General features: G+C 38.5%; 1 protein-coding gene and 1 long non-coding RNA gene across 2 annotated transcripts; one reads left to right on the top strand and one right to left on the bottom strand.

Moving 5' to 3' along the window:
• Nucleotides 1–3,857: 3,857 nt before the first annotated feature.
• Nucleotides 3,858–9,071, bottom strand: LOC122669004. The gene is made up of 2 exons (XM_043865610.1): nt 9,067–9,071; nt 3,858–4,221 (listed from the first exon to the last, which is right to left on the bottom strand). The coding sequence occupies exon 2, from the start codon at nt 4,185–4,187 to the stop codon at nt 3,990–3,992; it is 198 nt and encodes a 65-aa protein (XP_043721545.1). The 5' UTR covers nt 4,188–4,221; nt 9,067–9,071; the 3' UTR covers nt 3,858–3,989.
• A 2,230-nt stretch (nt 9,072–11,301) lies between these two features.
• On the top strand, nt 11,302–11,986 carry LOC122669852. Its single transcript, XR_006334088.1, has 2 exons — nt 11,302–11,464; nt 11,794–11,986. It is a non-coding gene; the product is annotated as an uncharacterized LOC122669852 (long non-coding RNA).
• Nucleotides 11,987–12,578: the final 592 nt, after the last annotated feature.

Raw genomic sequence — 12,578 nt, forward strand, 5'->3', positions numbered from 1 at the left:
CCACATGGTGAAAATGATAGCTTTACTAGTTTGTCTCAACCTTTGCCAATTGAATAGAAAAAAAAAAGGTATTTCATTAGCTTGTGGTCAGGTGTAGTGCATCCTGATAGTGTGACTTGTAGCACATACTTCAATGATCTTGAATTGAAAAGAGAATACTTCTGATATGAAACTGATATAATACCTTAACTGTGCAACTTAATGCTCCTAATTTAAAATTACTTGGCTGAAGTCTGATCCAAGAGATGATCTAGCTAGACTGTTGGTTAACGAACTAGAAGCAAAGAAATGAGATAGAAGGTAAAACAGGAAGTAGAGAGCAAGGAGTCGAAGTAACACCGCACTAGCACACAGACATAAAGAGAACTTTTTTATGCAGGAAAGTGACTATTCACTCAATATACTCTGAGCCCCACCAAATCAGAAATTCCATTAGGAATTCCTTTGAATACATTCTTTGAGGTGACTGGCATACAGCCAGATCAAACCCTGTGTCCAAGTATGAAATAATTGCAGTGGTTCTCAAATGAGTCTATTCTAAATGGTTTGGGTTGATTTTATTTTTGCTTTCAGAAGTTTCTTAAGATCCTGATTCTAATACTAAGTTCACTATTATGGCAAGCTTGTAAAAGAATGTTGAGGAGATTTCATAAATGAGTAGTTACTGCTAATGAATGAAGAAAATATGTGCAATAGATTTTGTTTACCCTGTGGCGTGTCAGTTGTATAACTAGGCAGCATGTGTTGCAGGTATATTTTTTGGAGCTTTTTATGGAGAGATGTATTGTTGACCAGGGAATTGTTTGTGTCAAAGTGCCTTAAAAGGATTTGTTTCTATGTTGAACTGCATGGGACCAAATTTCTTGTATCACTGATTTGTGCAAGTAGAAGTATTAAGTGTTCAAGTTGTATCATTCCGGGTACTGCCGCTGCAAAGCTCCTGTTTTTACACACCTTCCTCCCCTCTTCTTTTTTCTTTTGGGGGGGGGGGGGTGGGGAAGGGTTGTTCAGCCCTGAACTAAAATACTAATGTTTCGATATTAAATCTGATACAGGATTTAGGAAAGGCAAATCTTCTATATTAGCTGTGTAATTCCCTCATTATATTGTTAGACAGGGCAGGCCATGCGTTTCTTGTGGGCGGCACAGCTGATTTGAGGTTGTCGACTTTCAAGTGCGACTATATGCAACCATAAGATAACAGTCAAAAATTACTGAAACTCCATGGTGGAGACAAATCTCTCTTCTTTTGGAACAAAAGACCCACTGATCTCCGTCGTCTTTTTTTCTTTTGAAAAGAAGCTATGGATGCCATGGTTGTGTCCATCAAGAATTCACTTGTTTATTTAGATAACTTGCAATTATGTAAGATGGGGTCCCCATAGGAAAGAGATACGATAATTTTTATATAGGCTATCAGTGACACTGATTGAAGCAAGAAAAGAAACCTGTAGGTATGCATTGTCCATCTTGACTTTCGAGGTTTTACCCAAGCCATCCTTCAATGCCATCAAAGAGTTTGTACCTGGAGACGCTCCGGTGGAGAATGGGATCACTGGCGGGTTTAAAGACGATGGAGGAGCATTTGCATTTATCTAGAGTCTTGAGTTTTGGTCCCATTTTCTTTTAATTTCGTATGGTTTCTTGTCTAAACCGCAGGGTGAAGTTTTAGCCACCAATCCCTATCGGGTTTTAGTATGTTCCCCAAACTGCCCTCTTGATACCCCTGGGCATCTGAAGCCCCCAAAGTGAAAGGATTGAAGAAAAACTGGTCCTTTCTTTTTTGGATTAGTAGGAAAATTCGATCCTTTCGTTTTTCTGCACAAATTTTCATTCACCTGTAGAGAAAAAAGATTTACTTCAGGTGTGGTGACTTGTGGTTGAACGCTAATGTTAGCAGTAACATTCTTATCCCTATTAACAAGGCTGTAACTACCAAAAATTTTGACCATCCAAAATTATCCATCCTTGTGGTGAAGGAATTCCTCCTTCAATTTTTTTCTTGTTTGTGAGCGAAACTTATGCTGATAGAAAACACCCAATGACTGCTTCTGAAAAGAAATAATTTCAGGAATAGAATGGTCATTTTAAAAGAGGGGAGAAGAGAGGCAGATACATGGGAGCGCTAGCGCAGAATATTCTCCTGGGCAGAATTTTTTTTCATTTTTATTAAGAGAGTCCCAAAAGATAGAGAGAACGAAAGTGAGGTGAGATGTTTTGTCCCATAAGTAGTTGGATAAATACTTTAGCCATGAGCTTTTGCAGGAGGAAGAGATACATTGGTGTGCAAGTCAGGGTATGATGGGTTTTGTGGGTGGCATCTGGTGTATCGCTTGTTCTAGCATAAGATGTTTAAATGCGGTGACAACATCTAGATTCATTGCTCTCTTCCCTAAAAGCCAAGATTGTGAAGCTCATGGTGCCCCTTATCTTTCTCACATTCTTTTGATTCCTGGCCAAATAGTAGAGGACTCATAATTAGATTTGATGGATCCATTTGGGTTTAGAAACCTTGATCTGAAGAAGTTGTTCATGAAATTACTACCATGCTTGACTTGCCAAACCAGCTTGCTCAAGAGAGATCTGTTTATATCTCGTAATCTCCTTCCTTCTTAGGATGACATATCACATTCCAAAAATTCTTCTATTTAATACAATTCATGGATGACTTTCTTTTTTGTCCATACAAGAGAAAAAGAACGGGGAACTAACTACCAAATCTGCGGCAAAGTTTATGTCATCTCATTCTCCCTTCATTATGACTAGAGATGCCTGTAGTGGATGGAACTCCTTGTGGCAATTAATCTGGAAAACAAAGGATCATCCCAAATTTCAGGTTTTTATATGGAAATTACTGAAGGGAGGCATCGCCACCAAAGAGAATCTGAGTCATTTTTTGAATATTGATAATACCCATTTTCTTAGTACAGAACAGGGAGATTGATTGGCACTTATTTCTATCATGTCATTTTTTCAAGCATATATGGGACGCAAGTATGTTGGGAATCAGATCTGAATTCTTCCAAGCTCCCTCTATAGGTGATATCTTGAATACCTTCATAGTAACTGACCATTCCCTTATTATTGATAAAAGCTTTTTTATTAGTCTTTGCAGTCGCATGTTAGTTTCTTTGGTGAGTAGAAACCAATGTCATTTCTCAAAACCATGTTAAACCATATAAAGTTTTCGATAACATAAATAGATGGATTGCCGAACTGAACATGTGTAGACATAGTTTGAATGACCCTCCTGTTTCTACGCCGAGATCCTCCTATGCCTATTATGGATTACCTCGAGCTTACACAATATAGTAGGGCAACTATTGTTTGTGACTGGAAGTTTTATCAAAGCTACTTGTTAAGCAGGTTAAGCATTTGTTATTATTCTTGACAAGAATTTTATCACAGCTTCTATTTACAGGGAGTCCATAGGAACTAGAAGCCAGGGTATTACTCAAAGAACTTCTAAAAGCGAGATTTTTAAATATAGACATCGTCGACATTTGGATTGATTGTCAGGACCTGGTGATGCGGATTAACCAAGGATCTTGCCAATGGCCATGGGACATATTTCAATTTTGCTGCATATCAAAACTCTTTTGAACAGCTTTAGTTCTGTATGTATTAACAAGGATAGATCCTTCATTATTCCTGTCCATAAACTTGCTACTAATGCTAGAATAAGTAGAATATTTCTATTTTCTGTTTAATGCATCTTTTCTGGATTTCAAAAAAAACAGGGAGCGAAGAGGGGCTTAGTTCACTCTCATATTCTGAGACATTAACATTCTGAAAGAGTTGTATTGATTTTATTAAAAACAAAACGAAATCCACATGAGGAACAAAACATAGGGTATGAACATCTTTAACTGAATAAAATATTGCTCTTGCAAATCCAACAGTCCAGACAACTTGGAATCTAAATGATCTAGCAAGAAAAAACCTAAGGGTCAAAATGCAAAGGAAATAGGGTAAGGAGATCAAGACCCTTATGAAATGCTTGTTTCAGTTTCTTTCTTGTGTTTCTCCCCTTCAAACCTGTCAATGGCCACCTGCAACTCATCGGTACCCCCAACAGCCCTCATAGTGTAGAAATAAACCCCAAAGACAAACCCTGTTAAGCTCCCAGCTACAATCAGGTTCTTCATCTTGGGTGCAAGGCTGCCAAACCTCAAAAGCCCAGACATCCTGGAGGTGTTCAGACTTCTGTTGCCCTTAAAACTGCAAGAAGATTCAGGAAATCAATAGGTTGTTGAAAAACAAAGCCAATTAGTGACAACTATCTATATCATCACTCATCAGAATTCTCTCCCAAGGGCAATACCAACTTAGCACTCATTTTATTCAGGATGAGTGTTCTCATGGGATTCACTGAGAGCTCGTCTATAAGCGGGAAAGAAGCCCTGAGGAGCTCTCTGTGAAAGCACAGTACCCCTATGTTCAGTCCCGAGTCATACAACCAGGATCTCTCACAACAATTCCATCTCATGGAGGCATAACCCCGTTCGTTTCAACCTGTTGTAAGAGGATTCACCCTGTAATTTTGTACAGCTAATTTTAGATCTCCTAACCCCTAAATGGCAGCTATACGCTGAATCTCCTGACTCAAAAAGTCCCTGCCCCTCATTAATACCTTTCATCCCAATTAGAAATGGTTTAACCAATTCCAAATCAAGACCCGCATGCTGCCAGAAGCTCAAAATAGGAGAAGGTAGTACTCAGCACCCTAGGAGTATGCAAGGGAACTTGGTGAGCACTCAGGACCACTGACACCTCCTAATGATTGGCTAAGACTGGAACAAAAACCAGGAGCAATAGAAGACACAGGAAGAGATGCAAAAAAAGGAAAGGGACTACGAATGGAAGGCGAAAACCAGGAGCAACAGAATACGAAGGAGGAGCCACAAAACAAAGGAAAGGGACTAAGAATGGAAGGCAAAAACCAAGAGCAACGGAAGACATAGGAAGAGGCACAAAACAAAGGGACGAGACTAAGGAAGTGGTAATAGAAGAAGAACAAGCTACATCAGAGTCAGGCCTTAAAACATCACCGGTTCAGTGTCCTGACCACATAGATCTGGTGAGCTTGTGTTAAATTATGTACACCAGAATACCATGGGTCTTTTGGGTGTTTTATTTATACTTTATTTATGTACTGCCAACTCTCTTAGTAGAGTAGGCTAGAGTAGGGGTAATTCTATCCTTTTGTAATCTCATTCATTATTATAAATAGAGAGCTTGACTGATGTATGAATAGTTAAATACACATTTTATAAGTACTAAAAGACATAATAACAAATTTAAACAAAGTAATGAAACAAAAATAAAATCAAATGTAGCATTTAGTTTAAACTTTAAATTCATAAAGTCATAAGTGCATAAGTTTATAAGTCATAACTCATAAACTCCATAAAAGAAACTCCATAAAAGTCATTAGTTCAATACTCAATAGTCAATACACAAAGTCACAACTCACAAGGCTCACAACTGTCATAAAACAAATCCTAGTAATAATTGCTATGCCTTCCTAGATCGACCCCACTCATGCTCCGCTAGAGTCGACATCCATTGCTCTCTGTCTGAAGGACATTCATGGACCACGGTATAGTTTCAGAGAAGAAACGTGTAGCCATCCACATTTGCCATGTAAATTCCGAAATACCCCGAAATTTCTCGAAATTTCGCTGAAATTTGAACTTTTTTCATTTTGTATGGCCATTTCGTCTCGGTAGTATCAAGATTTCCCAAATATGCTGATATATCGATAATATTTTGCGAAATCTTGAACCATGCTTACTGCAGCTTACCTAATTAATAGGATGCCTACTCGTGTCCTTGCCTCTCGTACCCCGGCTGAGCTATTACATGACTCATCCTCCTTTATAGTTCCGCCTAAGGTGTTTGGCAGTGTTTGTTATGCTCGGGATACTAGATCCCCTGGTAAGCTTAAATCTCGTGGACTCCATTGCATTTTTTTGGGTTACTCTGCCACCCAAAAGGGGTACAAGTGTTACTATCCACCTGCTCAACGTACTATGGTGAGTATGGATGTTGTTTTTCATGAACATCTTTCATATTATTCGTCCCCACTTTTTCAGGGAGAGAGCTTTAGTGAAAATGTGCTGACTATAGAGGCCCCCTTCAATATATTCAGGATGAGTGGGGATCCCATATAGGGGGAGACTACAGAGATAAATAATAATGACATTCAAATTTAGGGAGAACAAACTCCTGTTTAGAAAACTATTAGTGAATTTTAGAGGAGGATTGATGATTCTACTATGAAGGTATATCTAAACAGTCGTACCAGAAATAAGCAGCTTCAATCCACTACATCACCAATGCCCATCCCGGATCCAGGCCTACCCTTCCATCTGGTGAGATCCTAATGTAGTCCTAGGTAGAAGTCCCACTAGGAACCAGGAGAATAGGATCACTTAACAAGGCTGGCCGATTGAGACAGCTTAGGCTAATTAGGGCAGAAATTAGGGTTAGGGTTGAGTAATGGTAATGGGGCTTATGGGGTTTTATTATGCAGGTCTAGGAGGCTTTAATGGCATATAAATATTAAAGTTTAGGAAGGTTCAAAAATTCTGCAATCCTGGGTAGAAACGAGTTGTAGGTTTTAGGTTTACTGGAGTGGGGAATGGACGGATTGTAGTGGAGACTAAGGGCTAGGTTTAAGGTCGAGTGTAGGGAGAGGTGTGGATTAGGTTAGAGGATGAAGAGGGGAAGGATATATGTAGGAAATTAAAATTACTTACTGGTTTGATCTCCTTCAATGGCAGCAGCAGCAGCAGCTTGAAGAAGCTCGATTGAATAAGAAGAAGAACCCCCCGATCTACAAGATGCAAGGAGTCGATTGGAGCCCACCAATCCCTTCACCTTGATATTACCCACAAGGTAGCCTTGATATTACTTACAAGGTTCACTCAACAAAGCAGAGCAGCAGCTATGGCAGCAAACAAAAGCCTTTTCATTAATTAAATTCGTATTCAATGCTGACCTCCCTTACAAACTTATATAGAAGACTCAAAAATAGACTTAGACACTAAAAAGGAATGGCCTAACCCAATCCTTAACCTATTAGCTAACTTAAACTGACTAGGAAACTGAAATAGACTCAAAATAGAGTCCTAATCCAGCCCAACTAAACAACTAAAAGAAAAACTAATAAAATCACGTAAATCGAACCATTGGTCGAACTAGTTCAATTTAAAACACCAAATAAAAAGCTAAGTATGGAAATAAAACTAAGTATGGGAGCTAATCCCGTATGCAACCTATTTACCCATATTTTAGGCCCATAAAAGTGGCCTATTACATTAGAAACCCATGGGATCAAAGACCCAACATGTATGTAACCCAACCTTAGACTTATTCCTAATAAAAGAAGCCCAGTTTGGTGATAAATCTGCATTAGATCCCTTCTCCTGGGTTACCTATTGCCCTTTGCAAAAGTACTAGGGCTTGTACTCAGCATCCCATATCTCATGTTATTTTATATAACTCTCTTTCTCCATCTTTCTGTGCTTCTCTTTCTTCTATGTATATTCCTCAAAATTGGCAGGAAGCTCTGACAGATGGAAAGTGGAAGGCAGCCATAATGGAAGAAATAACAGCCTTAAAGAAAAATGATACATGGGAGCTTGTGGTTCTTCCATTAGGGAAAAGACCAGTTGGATGTAAGTAGGTTTTTGTGGTGAAACAGAAGGTCGATGGCTCTGTGGATAAATATAAGGCACGACTTGTGGCAAAGGGGTTCACTCAGACACACGGGATTGACTACCAGGAGACCTTTGCACCAGTTGAAAAGCTGAATACTATCAGAGTATTGTTGTCTTGTACCGAGAACTTGCGGTGGGATCTCCAATAGCTGGATATAAAGAATGAAATTCTCAATGGAAAACTAGATGAGGAGGTGTATATAGATATTTCACCAGGGTTCTCTTGTGACAAAACCTAAGGCAAAGTGTGCAAGTTGAAACGTGCACTCTATGGGCTGAAGCAATCACCTTGAGCTTGGTTTGGGCGATTTCACAAGGCTATGATTTATGTAAGTTATAGACAGAGTAAAGTTGATCATACTCTGTTTATAAAAAAGGTTGATCAGAAGATCACCATTCTCATAGTCTATGTTGATGACATTGTTGTAATCGGAAATGATGGTGATGAAATCAGTCGGCTAAAGGCTTTTCTTGGATAGGAGTTTGAAATCAAGGATTTGAGGTACTTCCTTGGAATGGAAGTTGTCAGGTCTTGAAATAGAATCTTTCTCTCCCAACAGAAGTATATCTTAGATTTGTTGTCAGAAACTAGTTTGTTAGGATGTCATCCTTTCAATACTCCTATGGATGCTAATGTTCGACTTAAAGAAGAGGGTGAACCTGTTGATAAGGGCCGGTACCAAAGGTTGGTAGGGAAGCTGATTTATCTCTCACATACTCATCTAGACATTGCCATCGCAATGAATCTTGTGAGCCAGTTCATGCATGATCCCTACTATTCTCATATAGAGGTTGTTCTTCGTATCCTACACTACTTGAAGTCAGCCCTTGGAAAGGGCATTTGGTTGTTTATGCATAATCATCTACGGCAAGAGGCCTATACTGATGTTGATTGGGCTGGTTCTCCTGATCGCAAGTCTATCTCTGGGTACTGCAGCTTTGTAGGTAGTAATCTCATCACTTGGCGCAGCAGGAAGCAAAATGTGGTAGCTCATTGTAATGTTGAAGCAGACATTCGTGCTATGGCACAAGGCATCTGTGAGTTGTTATGGCTTAAGGGTTTACTGCAAGATCTTGGTGTTCCTGTTAGTTTTCTTATGATGTATTGTGACAACAAAGCTGCAATTAGCATTGCACATGATCCAGTACAGCATGATCGCACTAAACATGTTGAGGTTGACAAACATTTCATCAAAGAGAAGTTCGAAGGAGGGGTAATTTGTATTCCTTTTGTGAAGTCTGCAGATCAGCTAGCTGATATTTTCACTAAGGGATTGTCAGAAAAAGTGTTTCATCCTATTGTGGTCAAGTTGGGCATGTTTGACATTTATGCTCCAACTTGAGAGGGAGTGTTGAATTATGTACACCAGAATACCCCATCTTTTGGGTGTTTTATTTATGTACTACCAACTTTCTTAGTAAAGTCTACTAGAATAGGGGCAATTATGTCCTTCTATAATCTCATTCATTATTATAAATAGATAGCTTGACTGATTTCTTTGATCATTCAAGCATTGAATTCTAAACTGTTCTGCTAACAGCTTGAATGGATGTCATTGGAAAACCCAACCCTGACCAAAAGGAGTTAAAATCAATACGAAAATCCAAATGGGAAAAGTATGGCATGTCAGCATAAGATTGTGATGTGCTGAGAGCTTCACATTGGTGATGCAAATTCATCACCAAATAGGGCTTGTTTGCTTAGGAATAAGTCTAGGGTTAGGTTATATACATGTTGGACCTTTGATCCCATGGGTTTTCTACGTAATAGGCCACTTTTATGGGCCTAAAATATGGGTAATTAGATTGCATACGGGATTCCTTCCTTAGTTTTACTTTTATGTAATTAATGATCATGTGACTTGGTTAAGTGGTCATGTAACTATTTAAGTTGGGTTGGATTGGGACTCTATAAGTCCAACCATGTTTTGAGTCTATTTCCTTTGTTATTTCACTTTCTCAGTCAGTTTAGGTTACCTAATAGGTTAAAGATTGGGTTAGGCCTTTCCTTTTTAGTATAAGAGTCTATTTTTGAGTCTTTTATATAAAGTTGTAATGGGGCAAGTATTGAACACAAATTTTGATATTAATGAAAAGTTTTTGTTGCTCTTCTTCTCCATTGAAAATTTTTTTCTTGTGTTTGATCAAAGCTAGTGGGATTGGTGTTTGATCCGATTGACACCTTGCGTAGGAAGCTCGGGTGGTTCCTTGGTGGGATTGATGTTTGATCCAATCGACACATTGCGGTGTGAAGCCCGGGTGGTTCCTTTGAAGATCTCTTTTTCAAGTTTCAGTTCAATATTCAATTTTTATTCAAGTTTATCAAGCAAACAAGTTGCTGCCAAGACAATTCTGCAACCATAATCCTGGTTGATTGGCTCCTAGTTGGTATCCTACCAATCTTGGGCTACATTACTTGGTGGTTCGGTAACAGAATCCTCAAGCTCCAGAAATGTTTCCTGGGGTCAAATCACAGGAAAAAATTGGGCATCATAGAAAGCGACAAGAAGATTTGGAGATGTAAAAGTAAAGCTGCAACCAGCAATACAACCACCTAAATGATATTGCCAAACTAGAATTTCAGAAGCATATATCCAAGTGATCCTAGACACAAATATCAAGAATAGAAAAGGAGATCTCTTCCTAATTCCAATCTGTTACGAGCTATACTTTATCTGTTATCGTGCATATAAAATTGCGCAATGAAGTAAGATTGCTCTAGTCAGCAAACGGAAAAAATATGAGAAGATTATCAAATTTAAAAACCTCAACCCTTGCCGGATTAAAGAGATAGGAGGGGATTCCTTGCATACCAATTCAGGAGGCTACAAAGATCATTTACAAGAGGTCTCGCTAGAAATTTCCATCTTCGAGAAACCAGAGCAAATGGAAGAAAGCAAAATTTCTAGTTGAAGATAGGGGAAAGGAACAGAGGAACACTTAATGGAAAACTTAAAAATCAAACCGAAATGCTGAACTTCAGTAATCTTTAAAACAGTAAAATATATCATCAAGAGTAAAGTAAAGTATCAACTATCAAGTATCAAAACACTCATAAATCCAAATATAAAATTGTTCTTGTTCAATCATAATCAATCTTAACAAATCAGCTGCTAGTTTTTGTTGCTACTGCCCTATAGAATCAATAGGCCTCTGACCAAAGTCATCCATCAAAAGCTAAAAACAGAAGCATATGCAATGGGATTAAATTAGTGCAAAAGCAGAATAGAAATGAAACCAGCACAGGCAATGAGATAAATTTGACCATAGAAAAACATTTTGATTTCTGCACAGAGAAGAGAATTGAAACATTTCGACAGTTAACTAAATCAAATCCCTACTTTAAAGCTAACTAAATCGAATCCCCAGTTTACAACTAACTAAATCAAAACCGCAGTTTAGAACTTTACATTGATACATTCCAATTGTCAACTTTACACTATTTTCTCTCATTCTCAAAAGCATGTAAGATATATATGAATGTAAAAAATTTTGGCCCCATTTGGTTGCACTCCCATTCCGTCAAAACTTTCTTGACACAAAGTGTACTTTTTTGATGATGTGATTCAAATGGGTCTCTTTCTTTCTTGGTCTTAGAGCAAAACTAAAGCTTATATCCCAATCATTATTCTGGTGATGTGATTTGGAATCAAGATATCTTGTTTCTTCTTTGTTTTTTAACTCAATTAGAAGTTAGAAATGTGGGTGTCGGTCAAAAAAGGCATCTGTTGCATGAGGTTCATGGTCTTGAAGACATAGCAAAAGCTCAATGCACTAGTGTCTTGTGTGGCGTGCAGGGAGGGAAAAAGAGCAAAAGAGAGCCTCTGCTTTGCTCTACTTGGACGACTCCACATGACTATGCTAACTACCTTGGTCCAGGCTTCCAACACATGGAATATTTTATTTTATTGAATTTTCTCCTATTCGGTTTCACATCCAAAAAGGAGATGAAACACTAAATTCTATACCAACAGGGTACAAGAATCAAACTTGAGAAACAGAATCCTCCAACCTTGATCCCCAATGATTCAAATTACTAAAGGACTCAAAAGTAAACAATGCAAAGTTCTTATCCTCAATGACTCACAAACCAACTCACCAAAATGAAATCCTGGTTAGGCCTTACCATGCCAGACCTATAAAGGGTACCCCAGTATTGCAGTTCAAAATATGTCTGAAAAACCTGAAACCCTGATTAGGCCTTACCAAGCCTGACCTCTCAAGGGTACCCCAATATTGCTGTTCGAATTAATGTCTGAGAAAAGTGGGGCTGATATGCATAAGAATGGTCTCAATGTTCTGTTTCAGAAATCATTTCATTGAACTTCTTGTTACATGACCATCATCATTATCAAGTGATGAGAAAGCCATACCACTTGCCACAGGAAAAGAAAGCAGTTGTATGATTTAGCTCAAAAACAGTACATCATGGGCTTCTAGCTCCATCAATGTATAGAACTCAATCATTTAGAAGATCAAGAAAAGCTCTAGCAACAGCAGCACCAATAAAAGTTCCCTCCCCTGTTTCCATGCCATCTTGGGAAGAACCCAAAAATAATAGGTCAGGTCTGCTGCCATCAGAATAACAACATGATCCCTTCCAAGTCACAGGGTTCCTAACCTATTAGACTACTCTCTGAATGCTAAGACTAGACTTAACTTTCTAAGCTCCAGTATATTTTTACTGGTCAGCTACTCTCTCCATGAGAGAATCTAGAACGAGAAAGCTTTCAATCATAAGCCAACATCTTCATCCTTATGACTCCCATAGAACTCCAAAGGCTAACTCCTACCAAGCAATCTTCTGCCATAATTTCAACCAAACAAGAATACATTCCACTATTCCAGCAA

This window comes from Telopea speciosissima, chromosome 7, assembly GCF_018873765.1.
Source record: "Telopea speciosissima isolate NSW1024214 ecotype Mountain lineage chromosome 7, Tspe_v1, whole genome shotgun sequence".
Taxonomy (NCBI): Eukaryota; Viridiplantae; Streptophyta; class Magnoliopsida; order Proteales; family Proteaceae; genus Telopea; species Telopea speciosissima.